Source organism: Rhinopithecus roxellana, chromosome 2 (genome assembly GCF_007565055.1).
Source record: "Rhinopithecus roxellana isolate Shanxi Qingling chromosome 2, ASM756505v1, whole genome shotgun sequence".
Taxonomy (NCBI): domain Eukaryota; kingdom Metazoa; phylum Chordata; class Mammalia; order Primates; family Cercopithecidae; genus Rhinopithecus; species Rhinopithecus roxellana.
Window position 1 is genome coordinate 19,887,081 of NC_044550.1, and position 19,934 is coordinate 19,907,014.

At 36.7% G+C, this 19,934-nt stretch overlaps 1 protein-coding gene across 1 annotated transcript in view; it reads right to left on the bottom strand.

The window, feature by feature from the left end:
* Positions 1-299: 299 nt before the first annotated feature.
* PAPSS1 (3'-phosphoadenosine 5'-phosphosulfate synthase 1) overlaps positions 300-19,934 on the bottom strand; it is a 104,260-nt gene continuing 84,625 nt past the window's right edge. The window contains exons 11-12 of the mRNA XM_010373211.2: positions 17,981-18,210; positions 300-1,020 (exon numbers count right to left, since the gene is read on the bottom strand). Coding sequence (XP_010371513.1) covers positions 882-1,020; positions 17,981-18,210 — 369 coding nt within the window. The 3' untranslated portion in view covers positions 300-881. The remainder of the gene's footprint in view (positions 1,021-17,980; positions 18,211-19,934) is intronic.

Below are 19,934 nucleotides of genomic sequence, written 5' to 3' on the forward strand. Positions count from 1 at the left end.
AGTATGTACCCATCTATGTTCCAAATCCTTGGAAACTGTTATACAGGTGTTTTAAGAATATTAGAGAAATATTCAAAGAAACTTTTTTTTGGATGGACTAAGACTGCCTCATTATTTTCCCACTTAAATAATGGAACATAGGCTCCTGCTGTCAAAAATTTCACCGTAATACAGTATTCGAAACTAAGTATTGGATTTCAGTAATAAAAGATGCCTGCATTTTCCCTCTTCCATCAGAAACTTTTTCACAAGGAGGAAAGGGTATGTGGAAAAAAGCAATATAAAATGTATCACATAAGTAAGAAGCCAAAAAATTAATTTTATTGAGTAAAGTTCATTCAGAGCTTACACAGATCATAAGAATACTTTAGATTATAACAGCTGAAAAGATCAATAGCTGACTGGAAAGAAGAAAGGAGGCAGTTTCTATTTTCAATGTAGAAAAAAAAATCTAATTGCTACAGATGTCTTGTAAAATCCTCAAAACAAGGTCTAGCCAAGTTTATTGTTTGGTAATTTTTTCTTTTTTCAAGAGGAAAAAAAGCAAGATTCAATGTGTGTACTACTGGTTACAACTAATACAACAGCTTGAAAAAATCATGAGACAGAAGCATAAATATAATATAAAACGACAAAATTTTAAAATTGTATTGTAGGAATATAACTATAATAAGTGGAAAAGATACATTAAAACCATCAGCGTGTTACACTTGTTCAAAACAGAACTCACAAGGCAGACCAAAACTGATGCAAGTTAAGGAAAATGGTCTGTTTTTAGGAAGCATGTCCAGACAGACAACACAAAGAAATGCCAACAGAGACTATGTGGTCCCCTCTTGTTACTAGTAACGTGTGAAAGGTGGAGTGACTGGGTTAACAGCCTAAGCTTTCTCCAAGGATTTGTAGTATTCCATCAGTACAGTCCAAGCCTTGGGAGCCATGAAACCTTCAGGTGGTTTCTGGCCTTCTCGAGCAAGTTTGCGCATTCGTGTTCCTGAAATAAATTCAAAGTCTTCATGGCTAAAGGAGAGGAAAAAAAGAAAATTATTTCATAATTTTAGAAACTTAGATTTTTAAAAAGCATTTGTTCCTTCTGTTCATATTAGATAAGCTTAATGAAAAAAAATACTGAACATAGTACTTGTGAATATAAATCTGATTTCATATTTGTCACTGAACAAAAAACACCACGCTATTGAATATTACCAATTTTTAGAAACCAGAAAAAAAAAAAGTATGGAAATTTTTATTAAGACCATTGTAGAGTCACACGAAATTGTAAGAAATAATATAGCCAGTCACCACTGTACCCTTCATCCAGTTTCCTCCCAAGGGTAACATCTTGCAAAATAACAGCATATCACAGCCAGGGTATCAGTGTGGAAACAATCTACCAATCTGACTCAGACTTTCCTAATTTTACTTGTACTCATTTCTCTTATACACTTAATACTATATTACTTTATCACATGTGTAGGTTCATGTAGCTGCCACAGTGAAGTTACAGAACACTTCCAAAACCACGCCCATCCCACGGGTTGCCCTTTTATAGTCATACCTGCATCGCCCCTCTGCCCTCTCCTCCCCAGCTCCTGGCAGTCACTAATCTAGAATTAGATTTTTTTTTTTTCTCAAGAAAACACTAAATCTAATTTAGCTAGCACAAATTGAAAACTTTAAAGGAAGTTACAACCTGAAAGGCTAAATTAATGCTGAAATATTAAGAGTAAAATTGAATTTTTTTTTTTTTCTGGAACAGCAAGTAAATAGCAATAATCAATACTATTTAATTGACAAGACACAACAGAGGTAGCATTGATAGTTTTTCTCATCTTCACACATACAAAATCACACAATAGCCCTCAAATCACTAAGCACAGAGCACGTATAGGTATGGCATATATTGATTACCTTAAATTCATCCTCTTCTTTCAAACATGGGAATCAACCTGGATGGCCAACTATGACTCAGCAAGCATTCAGAATTGCCCAGGTCACCAGATCATGAGCCTGTTTACTTCTAGTTGGCAGTTCTATGTTCCTTCCTCTCTTCATTATTTATAGACTTAACCTGAGAACTCAGTGCAATCATAAACTACCAACTGGCCCTGGCTTCTGGAGGTATGCCAAGTATGTTTTAACTAATAATCACACTTCTACAAACCTAAAAGGAAATAATTAGAGGCAGACAAATATTATGCCTAAGACAGCTATGTGAAAGTCATTTTACAATAGCAAAATACTATAAATAACCTAAAGGCCAAAAGATCCTAAATAAGTTACAGTACAGTCCTGAGTAGAATATTACATAGTCATTAAAGTAAGGATGGGATAAGATGCTCATGATGTGATTAATGATAAATAAAATAAAATAACCAGGACACAAAACTATATATAAACATTGCTATGAACTCATAGGTGGAACCTTAGGGAAGTAATTAGAATTAAATGAGGCGAAAAGGGTGGGCCCCCCATGATGGGATTAATCCCCTTATAAGAAAACAAAGAGACAGGAGATTCTTGCTCTTTCCTCTACGTGAGGGCACAGCAAGAAGGCAGCCATCCACAACCAGGAAAAAGGGTCCTCACCAGACACTGCATCTGCTGGCACCTTGATCTTGGACTTCCCAACCTCTAGAACTGTGAGAAATAAATGTTTGTCATCTAAGCCTTCCAGGTTATGGTATTTTTTTATAGCAGCCTGAACTCAGACAAGTATCACTGCTATAATAGAGAAAAGAGAGAGAGAGAGAGAGAGAGAGAATGAATGAGCACATAAAGAAACATACCCTATGTACTCATTGTTGGGGTTTAAAAAAAAGAAGAAATATGCCCAAATGTTAACAGTGGTTATCTCTGGGAAGTGGTCTTACAAGTGCTTTTTATTCTGTTCATGTTTTCTGCAGTTTTCTACAATGATCATTTTATCAATTATTAATATTATCAAAATCAAACAAAAATATCAATTATTATCAATAATTTTATAATGAGTAAAAACTTATTTTAAAAATCTCTATCCAGGCCGGGCACGGTGGCTCAAGCCTGTAATCCCAGCACTTTGGGAGGCCGAGACGGGCGGATCACGAGGTCAGGAGATCGAGACCATCCTGGCTAACACGGTGAAACCTCGTCTCTACTAAAAAAATACAAAAAATTAGCCGGGCAAGATGGCGGGCGCCTGTAGTCCCAGCTACTCGGGAGACTGAGGCGAGAGAATGGCGTAAACCCGGGAGGCGGAGCTTGCAGTGAGCTGAGATCCGGCCACTGCACTCCAGCCTGGGCGACAGAGCGAGACTCCGTCTCAAAAAAAAAAAAAAAAAAAAAAAATCTCTATCCAAAGTGATCATTCTGGCCCCACAACAATTATAATGGCTATTAACACACCTGTAAATGACAGACATTAGCAGTAAAAAATATATCTGAATGGTGCTAGGGACATCAAATATATTCATAGTCAATAAATATTAACTAACCAGTGATAAGGTGGTTTATTTATCTAAGTAGGAGCTCAGTAAATATTTGGTGAAATATGAAAGGATAAATAGGTACATGTATAGGAAAATGTATTGGTTCAATATAGCACCATTCATAGCCCTCAGTGAGTGACTAATCTTTATACTGTGGCAAAAAGGGGAATTTAGCTTTACTGAATACTGTGGTCAACTTGTGCCACTCCTTTGTTTTTTGAAAGACATTAATGTTTTATTCAAATGTAACAAATTAAGAATGGGTCCTAGAAGTGGGTGGCAGAGGGTCTTAAGACAAAAAACTAACATGCATTAAGATGGGATAGGAGTGCTGATATAAATAAGTGAACACATAAATACATAATATAAGAAATGTCAGTTACTGAAGTTTGGGCTACTTCTTCATTCCCTTTTATTAAATCTGGACTATTCATATTAGAAGTTTCAGCATGCCCTTCATAATGATCTCATCAATAATCCTCTTCAGATCTGTCTTCTCTCTGACCTCACTCACCTCCACACTAGTCAGCTTTCCACCATCTTCCTTATCACAGTTCACTGAGTCTAGCTATGAGCTTGTGGGCTATCCGCTCACTAAGGTGGGCTCTAGAACAAGAAAGAAGTGTTATTATTTCCTTAGTGATCTAGGTGGTATATCAAGCTTCTGGTTTCTTCTGTTTGACGTTTGTTATCTGTGTGCTCAATGACTCAACTGCTCATAGGGTTTATATGAGTCTTGGGCTTTTTTATTTTTTTTTTTTTTTAACACCAGTCTCCAAGCATCTCCTGTACCTGACCTACCCCTCTGCCTGATCACTGTTGTCAGTTCGTACAATCAACTTGACACTTGGTTCCTGGTCTAGTTCTACCTCTTAGCTTCACTACTGGCTCCAATTCTGGCCTTTCCAACTTCCCAGTGAGGAACCAGGATTTTAACAAATGCTCCACTCCCCTTTGAAACATGTCTAAGAGTTTTATTCTGGAATGCTATACATATATAATATGAATATAAACTAGTGTGACTCATTTAATCAGTCACAAGAAAAATCAATGTCGGTGTTTTATAATCTCCTTCCTAACTATTAAGCAGAAAGGTACTACTACTTTAATTCAGATATGTGACATCCTCCCCTAGTCATCCTGTCTATTCTTCCTATTCCCTGCATTACCAGGAAGTAGACATACACATTCAACTCAGTATTTCAACTCTCATCTTCTTAGGTAAAACACACTTTACATGTCTACACCAAATTATTGAAGATGATGGATAAAAGGAAAGATTAACAGATATTGCTTCAAAACAAGATGGTTTGATTCAGAGAGTTTGTAAACGTAGGGAGTATCTCCCACCTCTATCCTATTCAATGTGCAAGAAATGTCAAGTCAACCATGATATACAGGCCCATGCAGATGGGCTAGTTACTATAGTTCAAAATAAAGTAAACTATCATCTTTATATTACATAAAGGACTATGACTTAAGGGGAGAAAAACAAAGTTACCGCATGTGAAATGAGCCTAGGAAAATAAGCAAGGCTACGAGAGAAGAGATTTCAAAAACAATCAGGAGAGCTGGAGTTAGAAACAATTTGTAAGTGTATCAAAACTAAAACAAAAACTGAGTTTGAGAAAATGGAGAAGCTCTCCAAAGAAAGAAAACTCACCAAAAGGCAAAGCATTTGTCAAAAAGGTAGAAAGAGAACCAAGATGATTATATGCAGTCATGGAAGAAGGGAAACTTAAAAATGGTAAGGTCACAGAGGGCTTAGGAAGATGACCACAGTAGGGAACAAAATACTGAATTTACAAATCAGAATTTAAATCTTCCTTAATAGAGGAGTTTTAATAGATGATGAAAGAAAGAGATGGAGCAGTGAAATGGCAGAGATACACAATGGAGTTAAGATGTGATTTTTTTTTTTTTTTTAAAGGAAACCAGAGAAGGCTTAACAAGTTATATAGGCAGGAGAAAATAAGTGGCAAGAATGAGAAAGGGGAGGAGGATGAGCGCCAGGAAAAGAAGTAAGAGAAACATAGGTTGGAGAAGGAAGGTCAGGATGAAGACACAGGGAGAGGGTCTTTGACAAGGAGGAGGGTCAGGAGTGATGAAAAGAAGAAAGAGAAGGTGGGGGCAGGATGGAGAGAGAGAGAGAGAGAAATGATTTGGTGTTAGAAAAAGATGTGGTGGTTAATGCAAGACGGTCTTAATTTTCTCAATAAAGATGTCAGGTTGCCTTCTGAGGGTGTGGAGAATCTGCGTGTGAATGAATATATAAAATAATCCATCAATGCAGTTAGTTGACTTTATCACCAGGCCAGAGAGGTTACATCTCAGGACAAGACTTAGCGAGCAGAGCCTAGACAGGAAGTTAAGGGAGTTGAGTAGCTATGGAGGGGGTCCAGATAGCTTTTCAACTATATCCAAAAATGCTTGCTCTAGCCAGATGTAAAATTAAAAACTGGCTTGGTCAAGAATAATTTAACAAAATACTGACTGAACGTGTTTCAGTTCCGTAGGAGGTTCACTTATCGGCTCCCTAAATAAAACTTCATTTTGAAAAATTATGATGCTAGAGCTTTCCGGTCATATACATTTTAAACTCTGGTTTCAAAAAAGAAAAACTTATCACTTGCATAAAGTGCTTGTTCTTGAAGGCAAAGAAAAAGAAGACAGCAGCTTGTTGGATGGCTCTGCCTAACTTTTTGGAAAAAAACCAGACCAATTAAAGTCCTTTCTTTCCCCAGAATGCCAAACTGTCTGAAATCCAGAAGTCTGCTTGCATTCCTTCTGAAATTGCAATTTTAAACCAAGGTCCCTGGGTACCTCTTGTCCTGAAGCTATTTCACACTCCATCTGCCCTGCATGCCACAAGCATTTGTTCATCACACGAAATGGGAGTTTCCGCTTCCACATGGTGGTGGTTCCACTCCACCCTGGCTACGGAAAACACATTTTCCTCTGCCTCATACTTACATTTCTATCTCTGTCACATAAGGATTTTAACTTTTTATCAGAATGTAGGTTCAAGGAGTTGACTCAAGAGTCACCATAATCAAATCATATTTTTCACAAGTACATCTTCATTCAAATGGACATTATTTTACAGAAATAACTAAATTAAAAAAAAAAAAAAACTGAAGAATTTCTGGAATGGGCTAAAATTATCTCTGAACTTCACCTGTGAGTGATCAGGAATCTGCCAGTAGCAGGAAAGGCTACTAAATATGGGACCTTAGGTTTTCACTACAAATAAATTCTAATTTGGGCCATTTCATTATACTAGTTAACCAATCTTCTATGGCACCTGGAAAAAGGAATACAAGGATGTTTGCTTTTTTCCTTCTCAAAACCACTTGGTTACAGATTCTTATAATCTACAGCAGACAGAATGCTAGCTCTTAAAAGAGAAGAGGTTAGAACAGCAAGGAGGGGAAAAAAAAACCCAAATGAGCAGAATATGTGAAACCCTTCATAACATACTAACCACATGTGGCCAGCATCTTGACTAACTCCAAAGTGGAAATGACTCTCAGCCACTTGTTGAAGATTTTAAATCTTTACAACCATCTGCTGTTTCTCACTCCACATACATGGCCATCACAGCCACCATTACAAGTTGCTCACATGGACAAGAGCTAGGGTCAGCAGATGGCCCTTCATGTGTATCTTTTCAAGGTTCATATTCAATTAGACCAGCTTTTTAAAAGTGCTAGCTAGGCAACAAGCAATTCAGAGAAGCAAAAGGGAATTTCTTCTTTGATAGGACGAAAAATAATAGTGGTAACTTGTAAGTGAATCTGTTTTGAGTCTAATTAACTTTTTAATCTAACTTGAAAGTGGGTTACATCAAACATAGTATACATCAAAACACTAAGCATTCTTAAGACTGGGGTTAAAAATGCTCTTCAAAATCAGATAAACATTTACAGCTTTCTTTTTAGGGACTAAAAAGCACTGTTTGATATCATACATGATGAATTTAACAATTTTTATTTTCAAACCAAAGACCAACTGAAAGACATGAAAAATTGAATTATCTAAAATCTAATTAATAAAAGCCACTCATTTGTCATGTTTTCCTCCCCACACTCCAGTCTTCTAAATAAAGGCTAGAGTGCAGCACCTATTAAATATTCAGCCAAATAATGGACTTCCAGGGCTGTCCTAAAGTGTACTGCAAAATCAACTCAATTTCTCAGCAGAGATGATTTTTGCCATCCTCTTCCCCTTCCCCAGGGCAAACATCCTACAATGCATAGGACAGCCTCTCCAGAACAAAGCATTATCTGGCCCAAAAGGCCAATACTCCTGAGATTGAGAAACCCTGCTAATGGGTATAATAAGAAAGCAAGCTTGGGTTGATAGTTTTATAAAATATAAATCACACCCTCGCCCTAAAGGGGCAGAAAAGAAAAAAGAAATCTCAAAGTCACAGAAAAAAAGAAAAGCAGGTAACAGAACAAAACATCACTATATAAGACATAGAGCTTTATAGTTATTTCCTCCTAGACCTCTTTACGTCAAGAAAGAAGGTCAATGATTGGACACAGCTCAGGTCTATAGCCTAAGGCAACATCATGTCCAGATCTCAGCGGCATGTGATGGTACAGATACAGAAAAACTATACTCTGTGTTTTTAAGAGGAGTGGGAAGAAATGGGACAAGGAGATGGATGCTACCTGCCCACAGTGATACCTAAGGACATGAGTGTGTGATAAGGAAGCCTCTTCCAGAGTAGGGGGGAGCCTTCATAAACTTCTTTATTCAACTACAACCAGTGAGACTTACGGCATAGTATGGTACCAGATACTGACAAAGAGCCATTAAAATGATTACAAAGAACTTCTAGTAGCATGGAACGATGCTCATGAAAAGTAAATTAAAAAGCAGGACACAAAACTCTATTATATTATAAACTCAACTATGCACAACTGTGTTAGATGAATGTATAAAGAGAATAAAAGCAAACCACACAGAAAGTATTGGTGACATAGGTGTTATTTTTCTCTTTTTAAATGCTCTCATAATTTTTCTCAAACATATTTTCAATTGGTTGACCTCTTAGGAGGCACTTATCCCATTTACCCCTTATTCACCCAAGAATGCCCTGAAATCAGGGCACCCCACTTAGCCACAAAGAAGAAACTTTCTAGGAAGAGAGGCTTTTCAGAGTGAGCACAAATGACTGGGACCTATTTTCCTTCCACTGGAGGACAAGGGCACCTGTATGGGGAGACCTGGACTGCTCTACATAAGCACTAGGGAAAATACTCTTTCGGGAACCGTCTCATTTGCTCTTTTTACTTTTTTTTTGGTACTGATACTTTACAAGAGTGGTCAAACCTGGTCAGGGCTTTAGAGAGAGAGAAAATGACCTTTGTCCTGTTTTGGGTTCAAAGCTACTTTGGCTTCCTGGCATTTAAAAAAATGTCTTCAACGTAGTCGATTCCAGCTCATCAGAATTCTACACTGGGGGCAAAGCCCAAGAGTACTGCTCTGTTTCAATTGCTGTTTACTGCTCCATGCATATCTCCCCTTCTCCCTCCCTTCTTTCTCCCAGATACTATGGTTGATTAAAAGCAGCATATGGGTATTGCTGGGTTTTATACCAAAAATACCATAATAACATCTCTCTAATGGTGTCATCTATCATTCCTAGTATTAACCACTAAGGGGAAAAAAATCACTTTTATTTTATTTCCAGAAAATGTAAGCTTCTCACCTCTCTAGAATGGTTTCAAAAGAGGGGCTACTGAAAGGATAAAACAAATAATGCATATTTCCATGTCATCTGTTTCATTACTGATTAAAGAAAGTTTGCCATCTTCTATTGTTAGATAAAATATTCTAAAGAGAGCAAAATACACAAAATCTTTTATTAACTGCTTTATGAAATGTAGAAGCAGACTCTTGCCATCCAAACACGTTTGGAATCAAAAGATCTGCTGTACAGAAAACTTAAAATTGTACACAATAACGATGGTGTGTGAAACACGAACTCTTCACTAATTCCATCACACTTTTATACCTACAGTTCTTTCCATTAAAACTCTCTACCCATTACCTGTGGAATTACAAAGGAGGATACTGAACTAAATTGGTTGTCTGTTTTGAAATGGGGGAGGTGAGTAGATTTATGTATTTGATAAGAAAAAACAAAACAGCCTTCATTTAATATAACAATTATACTACAAGTCCTACTGACTGTGCCTCCTGAAGATGCTTCGACGTCAAGCCACTTCCTTCAATCTGCCCACTGCAACCCACCCATATGATACAGATACATGCTTACACACTCACCTCTCTGTCTTTCTTTCTCTTTTCTAAACTCCTAGGTCACTTTTATAACTTTTATGTTCCATGTGGATACTTTCACACTTGTCCTTGGTTTTACAAACACTACAAGTATAGTCATTTTGTAATCTGTATCTGGTAATTCTAACATGAAGTCTCTGCAGGTCTGCTTCTGCTGACTACAGTTTTCATTTTTTTCTTGCTTATGGTACTTTGTTTCCTTGTATCCTTTGTCATTTTTGACTAAAACTGTTCATTAAGTATATATAAATATTTATAGGAGTAAGCCGAGACCTAGGATGCTGATGTGCTGCTCTGAGAAGAGTTTATGTTTGCTTCTGCTGAATGCTTAGAGGCCTGCCTAGTCAAGAACCACAAAAAACTAACTTCATGACTTGAGGGTTTTTTGTTTGTTTTAGTATCACCCAGGTAATATAAGTTTGGTCCATATGAGGAGAGATTCCAGCTTTCGAGCTTAAAGCAGAATGTCCTGCTCACAGTCTCCTAGAACAGGGGAAGGAATCGGGTCCACTTCAGGTTCTCCCTTACACTTAATTAAGGTAGGAGGGAGTCTCAACTGAATGGGAGTGTCTCCTGTTGGGCCCTCCACCTTGATCATGACCAGAGTTGTATTTTCTGTTCCCATCCATACTCTGAGGTATTGAAAATCAATACTCTCAAGTTTGCTAGGTTTACCAGGGCAAAAGCAGCTTCAACGCTCAGCTTATCTGACTTTTCAGCATTCACTTACTGGTTTTGGCCTCACAGTTCTTATCACCATCTTATCAGATCCACAATACTTTTATGAAAATGTTTTATTTAATTCAGCATTTTTAATTTCTTCAGAAAGGCAATCTGTAAATCTAACCTACCTCTTTACCAGAAACCTGAATTTTTTATAACCAATCCACAGTCACACCACCATCTTTTAAAAATTCTTATCAACTCCAGCTCCTACCTTTCAAGAACTGCCTTATCTGGGCCCCGAATATCTCATCATCCTCCTTTGACTCTGTTCTACCTCACTCAGTTCAACCCTCTATGATCCTTCTCACCCAGGACCTTGACATGCACAGATCCTTTTGTCCAGAATACTATTATTCCCTTCTTCATCAAAGGAGTGCCAACTCATCTTCTGGAGCTCAGCACAAACATCACTTACTCCAGGAACCTATCCCCGGTACCTCAGACTTACTCAAACAAGTGCTGAGTTTCCCACAGTCCTCTGCCAAGTACTTATCATCCTTAATTGTGTGGTCAGTGGTTTACTATCTGTCTTCTTTCCTAAAATTTGAGTTCCATAAGGGCGATGACAATATCAACCTGTTTCCAACTATAGTGCCTACAACCTAGCAATGGCTTGCAAATAGTAAAGGCTCCATAAGAAGTTAATAAATGAATAATGCAAAGTGAAGTCAAAGTTTTTACTAATTTCAATAGAATATATTGACCTCAATACAAGATCCAGTATATATAAAATAATTTGATTTTCAAAAGTATACATAGTTATACTATACCTAATTATAATTCAAACGCATACTAGAAGACAACATGATAAGAGTTTAAATTAGGTCTTATCTATTAATAATCATGAAGCAACTCCCCACAATAAAGTATGTGCAAAATTGACAAATACAGGATGAGACTCATTGGTAAATTCGTGCAGTTATAGTCAGACTCTATATGTATTCAGAAGAAACATCAAAATTAATAAAAACAAAGCATTTTATGAATTAACAGAAAAGACAGTTTCCCAATACTCTAACAGAAATACTTGTGTATTGCAAAGACTGTGGCAAGAAAGGGAAAGGAAAGAATTCACACAAGAAACATTTCAGTGGTCAACTTGATAAGACTTGGCTATGAAGAGTGAGGGAAAAGGATAAAGGACTTGAAGGTTCTATATAGTGCGAATAAGAAGTAACTAAAGAAATGCAGGATTTGGGGATATTATGAGGGTAAAGGTAAAGCTGGTTTTGGTCATTTTAAGGAATGGTCAAAGAAGAAATAAATTTATAAAGAAATCAAAGAAGCAAGAAATTTAAGTAGAAATGTTCACTAGTGTGGCAGGCAGAATTCTAACATGGCCCCAATGACCTTTGCCCCCAGTGTTATTACTATCCCATGTTATCGCATCGCAAAAGAGATTTTGCATATACAATTAAAGTTACTCATCAGTTGACCTTAAGATAGCAAAATTATCTGGGTGGCCCTAAGCTAATCACTCAAATTTTCCTGTCTTGTAGCAGAAGGAAAGTCAGAGAGATCTGAGGCATGACAGGGATGCAACATGAGGCAGGATCTACTGCTGAGAGGGAGGGGTCCACAAAAAAAGACCAAAAGTGTCCTCTAGGAGCAGACAGCAATCCTCAGCCAATAGCCAGTAAGAAGATAAGGACTTCAGTTCTGTAACTAGAAGGAACTGAACTCTGCTAATAACAAGGTTCAACTTGACAGTGGATTCTTTTCAGAGCCTTCAGATAAGAACCCAACCTGGTCTGAGAACCCTGTCAAGCACACCCAGTCTTCTGCCCTAAAGAACTATGCATGAGGTAATAAAGGGGTGTTATTTTAAGTGGTGCTTTGTTACACAACAACAAAAAACTAATACGACTGGGAAACACTGATGTACAGGTTTAAAAATCACCCCCACAGAAACCACAGGAACAGATGAGCTCTCCCATGGAAAGTATATCTGAAAAAGCCTTGAAAGATGCCTACAGTCAGAGTGTTTTTTAAAAATGACACTAATAGTACATGATTTAAAGTACACTCTGGCATCAAACACACGAAAGAAATACTGTATTGAAAATGTGGAAATAACCAGACAACAGGCATTTATGTCCACCTACCCATTCATTTACAAATTTCCACAAGGCACTCTCACTCGTGTGTACTCTGTCTGCTTTTTGAGTTTACTATTTCACTAATCTGAATAATTCTGTATCTATCTACCCTAATACAAAGACTTACTTTATAATAGAGGAAAAAAATATAAATAAGATAATTGAATTACCTCTAAAAGTTTATTTGCAATATCTGAAAGAATGAGCTTTAATCTTGTAGTCCTAAAACTAAATTTCCTTTAGTCCCTATTACAACTAATTTGAACCTCCTTAACTTTCTAAATATAAACAGATGATTTTTGTCATAATTCCTATCAACAATGTTTTGCCTGAAATCTTCATGAAGTTTGTTTCTTTTCTCCTAAGCCTTGTCTTACATTGGTATTTAATCAAATAAAAAACAAAACAAATTAATTAATTACATAAAAGCTGGTGCTAAGTAACATCCATTAATCAAACAAAAGACAACCTCATCTGTGCATAATTAATAACTGTTTTCTCACTACATCAAAGGCTATCGCCTTTCCACAAAATTTTAATCACTTTCCAACATATTACCATCAACTTAATTACTTTTGAACACAAACACAAAAAGTTAGAAAACTAAGGCAGTTTTAAAGCTTCCCCAGTTATTACTTATTAAGATTTGGTAACCCCCAAAAGATTCCAAGAAAATGAGCCACTCATGCAACTAATATAGAATTCATCTTTGGAAAATCTTATGAGAACTGATGTAATTATTTAGCTTCTGAATGATTAAAAGAGAAACTTAAAGCAATACTACACAGTTATTTAACCAAATATCAAAGTTATCAAAGGCTTACCAGCACATCAGTCAACTACATACAGATGGGGTTTAGGGTCCTGCGTATGATTAAACCAACTGATCATGCAGAGACCACAGTAATGAAACATTTCGGCACAAGAAGTGTAAAGAAAAGCTCTACTCTTTTTAGTTTGGTTTTGTTTTCATAACTCATCAAAATGGAAATTCACCTAAGTTTTAAGCATTTAGCCACTAGCAGAATAATTTTCTCTCTTCTTTCTCTCCCTTGCCACTATATTAGCAACTTAAGGAAGTTAATCCTAACTCTCAGAACAAGATTGTGTTCATAATCCCTTATACAAAAACTAAATAAATTTTATGCTAGGTGAGAAGCAAAAGGTTTCTGGGCCCAGCAATTCACTTGACATTGTATGTTTTATAGATCTGTAGGAAGGCACTTCTACCCTTTTTTAGTGATTTTAGGGTAGGCAGCTTTTAAAAGAACTACAAATGATAAGGCCTCTCCTCAGACTAAGTAAATCAGAATTTTTGACAATGGCCTACCATAAAAGGGCAGAACTGTACCCAAAACTTTTTTACTTCCCTTAATAATCAATTTATATTTTAAAGTTTTAATCACCTTTTGTGGTAAAACAGTTCAAAGTTTACTATAATTTCTTTTCATTCTTTTTTTTTTTCTTAAAAAACTTTTAAGGCATCCTTTGGTAGAAAAGGTCCATTGGTAGAAAAAATCCTTTTACAACTCTCAGCACATCACTTTTACAGTTGCACTTTTTAGACAGTGAAATCATACTAGGTGTACATATATAGTATATATGCACATACATATATATATTTCTTTTAAAAGCAAAAAAACTCCACATGATTTAGAACTATTTCTAAATGTTTACAAACCTAATTTGGTACAAGGGTAAAAATGTTCTAGTTTGTTGCAAATTTTTCTCTTGGTGTGGTTCAGAAGTATACCAGAATCTGGGCCACATTTCAGATCTTCAGAAAATATAAACTAGAATACCTCCAGTCTTGAATTATATAGGGAACAGTCAGGAGTCCTTTTACACTTGCCTGCCCCAGTTATGAAAGCCTTTTCTGTTCATTCACTCTCATAAGACTTTCCTGTATTTTAGCTACAGTTCACCTCTCAGAAAAGTCGGCTATCATCTAAAAGTATGCACTGTCTCCAGAATTATTTCTGTCATTAATGAGAAACCTAACGTCCCCCAATCTCCACTGGTAATAATAGTACTTCTTTCTCCAGACAACTTATCATTTATTTCAAATAAATCAAATGACAACAAACTTTACATCCATTTTAGAAACCAGAGAATGTTGTTTTAATTTTTTAAAGGTTTCTTTGTCTCTTCTGTCTCCACTATTACAAAATGAGCCACACAATGAGGACACAGGGTCTGGGCTGCATTATTCCTAAATGGGGAACCAACTATGAAGTACCACGGCAAAGGATGGCAGCTTTCAGATTAATGGTTACTAGGCCATAGTCAATTTCCAATTAGTACATGTCAGTAGAGCTGACACTGATAAAAATGTACATTAAAAAAATTACTTGTTTTGCTTGCTGAATTATGTTTGCTTGCTGAATGTGGATTGTGATTTGTACTAAAAGAGCAGGTATACTAAATAAAGGTCAAGCACAAAACAATCCATATGTACAAGTACCTACTAAGGTATAAAAATGACTAGGTCCTCTAGATAATGCAAAGAGCTATACATTTTGGGCTAAGAGGGAATCATCCTGTCCACTGCCTTTATTCCAGAGACATGGAAACAGGGCAGAGAAGACAGGACTCTCAAGTTACATAGCAAGGACAGGGCTACCTACCTGTCACACTACCACTTTAAACTTGCAGAGTGTACTACCTATAGATGAAAGTTAATACAATTCTGTCAGTCAAAGAGAGACAGATACAACGGGTCTCCAAAAGGTTCATGGAAAATGTTCATTATGAAAAAAAACTATGCATGGATTTCAATTTTTCACCAAAATAAACTCACACTAACTGATTATACCATGTCTGAACAGGATCTAATTTGAGGCACTAGGAAGGGTAAGACACCAGTTTGAAAAGAGCCCCTATCAGGGCAATATGAATTCTGCTAAAACTGAAGCAAGAACAAACACCAACTTTATGGTGAAGCTTGGGTAAAAGAATGGTGAAATCACTGATGCTTCAGGAAAAGTTTATGGGGATAATATCCCAAAGAAATCAGCAGTTTACATTTTAAGAAGAGACAAAATGATGTTGGAGATGATGCCCATAGTGGCACACCACATAAATTTTCAAGGAAGAAGTTAATCTTGTCCATGCCCAAGACCAACAATTAACAGTAGAAACAAAAGCCAACACCATAGACATCTCGATTGGTGTGGCTTACACGATTCTGACTGTAAAATTAAAGTTAAATTCAAGTTAAAGTTAAAATTAAAATTAAAGTTAAGCAAACTTTCCACTTGACTGGTGCCAAACCCAGATCAGGTGCAGACAAGAGCAAAGCTGCCAATGGACATTTTAAACAAGTGGGATCAAGATCCTGGTAAGAACTGAGGGAGGAGACCAAACGTGGCTTTACGAGTACAATCCTGAAAATAAAGCACAACCAAGCAATGACTACCAAGAGGCAGAAGTGGTCCAGTCGAAGTAAAAGTGAACCAGTCAAGAGCAAAGGTCGTGGAAACAGTTTTTTGGGATGCTCAAGGCATTTTGCTTGTTGAGAGGGCCAAAGAACAACAACATCTACTTATTATGAGAATGTTGTGAGAAAGTCAGCCAAAGCTTTAGCGGAAAAATGCCCAGGAAAGCTTCACCAGAGTCCTTCTCCACCATGGCAATGCTCCTGCTCATTCGTCTCATCAAACAAGGGCAATTTTACAGGAATTTCAATGGGACACTATTAGGCATCCACCTCTAAGGTCCTAATTTGGCTCTTTCTGGCTTCATTTCCTAATCTTAAAAAATCTTTAAGGGGCACCCATTTTTCTTCAGTCAAAAAAGACTACATTGACATGGTTAAATTCCCAGGACACTTGGTTCTTTTTTATCCTTAGTCTCCAGATCTCCAGATACCCTCCTCCTTCAGTAATGGATTAAATGACTGGTATCATCACTCACAAAAGTGTCCTGATCTTGATGTAGCTTATGTTGAGAAATAAAGTTTACATTTTTTAGTTGTATGTTTTAATTTCATTTTCCACAAACTTTTTGAAGTCCCCTCACGTATGTCTGATATAGTTTGGCTCTGTGTCCCCACCCAAATTCCATCTTGAACTGTAATCCCCACGCAGGGGAGGAACCTAGTGGAAGGTGATTACATTATGGGGGCAGTTTCCCCCATGCTGTTCTCATGATAGTGAGTTCCCATGTATCTGATGGTTTAGAAGTGTGGCGCTTCCCCGCTTTGTTCTCTTTCCTGTGGCCATGTAAATTGTGCTTTGCTTCCCCTTTACCTCCCCAGCCATGCAGAACTGTTACTCAATTAAACCTCTTTTCTTTATAAATTATCCAGTCTCATGTAGTTTTTTATAATACTGTGAAAATGGACAAATACAATGTTCAATACTACCAATAATTTGTACTAAAAGCTTGGGGTTTTTTGTTCTTCCTAAGATCTCTGAAGACAGAAGTTGTGCTATTAATGATTAAGAGCACAGACTCTACAATCAGACTGCCTGGCTTCATATGCTAAGCTACCATTTACTAGTCCTGTGACCTTATACAAGCTATTTGGCCTTTGTATGCCTCAGGATACTCACCTATAAAATGGAGGTAACAGTACCTACTTTAGAGATTGTTATAGAAAATACAAGTTGAGCACCCCAATCCACACTCCAAAATACTCCAAAATCTGAAAATTTTTGAGCACCAACAGGACAAAAGTGGAAAATTCCATCTCTGACACCTTTGCTTTCTGATGGCTCAATGTACACAAATTGTTTCATGCACAAAATTATGTAAAATACTGTATAAAATGACCTCCAGGCTATAAATATAAGGGTATATTTGAAACATAAATGAATTTCATGTTTAGAATTGAGTCCCATCCCCAAGGTACCTCATTCAAATATTCAAATATTCCAAAATCTGAAGGAATTCAAAATCAAAACCACTTCTGGCCCCAGGCATTTCATACAAGAGATACACAACCTGTAAACAATTTAATACTCATAAATAACTAGGACATTGCCTGTCACATAGTGATTGCACAAATATTAGCTAAACTCTCTCTCCATACATAGATTCCCTGGGCTTACCAGACTAATCATCACTAAGTCCTCAAACTACTTATGCTCAGTAAGCTACAGCAGACACAGTAGGCAGAGAAATAACAATACTGTCCTTACAGACTTCAAAACAAAATTCCTGAAACCATGAAACTAGATTCAAGTTTTATTTCTACTTCTAATTTCCAGAATATTGGGAAATTAGTTTTCTGGGTTTACCTTTCTCTGACATGGGTACAACAAAGCCTGTCATCAGTACAGTTGTAAAGATCAGACAACAAGCTAAATCCCTGGGTACAGCTAGACCACAAAGTACTTCAAAGATTTGTACAGAGAATGTAAGACTTACTGTTCAGAGTCATAGTAGTCCATACGCTTCTTTTTCTTGTTGTAAGCTGCAACTCGAAAGGGAACTATTTCCAAAGTGATTAAACCAGGGGCCATCGTCAGCACTTTGGCACCATGACTTGGCTCATAAAGATCCTTCCCTGTTTCTGGATGAGGCATGCCAGCAGGGTCTCGTCCAACAATGTAAAAGTTGGCTCCTGCAACCATCCGTGCTCTGCAATGCCACTGGACCTAGAATAAAAGTTTCATTTTGGATAACTTTGCTTTTATGACTATGTACTTAGAAGTAGTAAGTGGATAATAAATGCATATGCTTTTTACATAATCATTATCAGTAGGAAATCTCAACAAATTTAGATGTATCATCATGTGAAGCCAGAAACAAAACTAACAAAAAACAGTAACAAATCTCCCCCAAACCAAAAGATTAAAACATAAATATTTATGGATATATATGTATATATATTTATGTATTACTTATATGTAAATCTACATGTGTCTAGATGTTTGATTTTACACAACTACCAGATGCCATTTATACAGCTCAAAATCTAATCTCTGAGGTTAGAAGTCAGGATAATGGCTGATCCCTGGAGGGAGGCAACTGCAAGGAGCTTCTGGAATCATGGTAACGCTCTGTTTCTTGATCCAGTATCTGGGTTCTGGTAATTAGGGTGTGCTCACTGTAAAAGTTGAGATATATACACACTTATAATTTACGAACTTTTCTGTATATTACACTTTAACAGGTTAAGAAAAAAAACCCTGTTGGATAAAAAAGACAGGTAAGTACTTACAAAAACTCGTACTGAGAAAATCATATAGCTAATATATAACTAATCTTGTAACATATGCCCAATACTAGCTAAAAAAAAAAAAAAGATTGGTTGTGAGTAAACGGCCATGCTGCATCCAAAACTAGCCTTGAAGCCTCTAGTTTCAGACCTAGTAAGACCTATTATTAAAAAACCAAAATTAGTCTAACACCTAGAATAATGAAACCTCAGAACTTAAAGTGACAGTAAAAGATCATCTCTAGTTCAACAGTCTCCTTAAGATTTGAAGAAAGTGAAGGTTACGTGACTGGTCAATAAAGTTTAGGATAAACTCAGGCCTAGAAATTTGGTCTTAGCTCCCTTTCAGTGTAAGGCTCTATTATTTAGTAATTTATAAAACCATCACTGTTCCATATTAAAATAAGGTATAAATGATGACTACTACACATAAATAACCAAATCATCTTTTATGGTTTTGTTTTCATTTTATGTCTCCCGATAATTTCCTGCATACCAGGTACTTATCTATTTACCAACATAGTTTAGAAAGTGCAACAGTAAGAGGGCAATTCCATACCTCACACCTGAATTGTTGACCCTGAGGGGTTTCAACTTTTTCAGTTGTTTCTACTGATGTTTGCCGGCATGTTTTCAAACAGCATGCTTACACTGTTTTGACTGTTTAATTTTACATAGTACATAACATAGACCTTATTTTCACCTCACTTAGATTTCCTACCACATTTGAGTATTTAATGAGGTTCTTATTCTCCAACAGGTACAGTGATATCAACATTTTTGGTGAAATCAATATTCATCTGTAAAGTGAGGATTATAATAGTATTTATCTCATAGAAGTTTTAAGAAAATAAATGAAACGTGAGGGCTTAGAATAACACCTGGCACACAGTAAGCATAAAATAAATGTTAGCCACTATTGTCTCTTTTAATTCCCTTTTTGTACAACTGTTTTTCCTAAAGATTGCCTTGATTTTTTTCCACTTGCGTAGTTTTCCCAGGTTTCTGTGTACCTTGCTCTAACCTTCTTCATGAGCACAGTTTAACATAATTCCCATGTTCCTTGCAGTGTGGCCATATGACTGAGTACTGACCAAAGGAATGACTACCAAAGTGATATGCAGTTCTTCCAATTGTAGCCCATTAAAAAGCCCCCAGGCA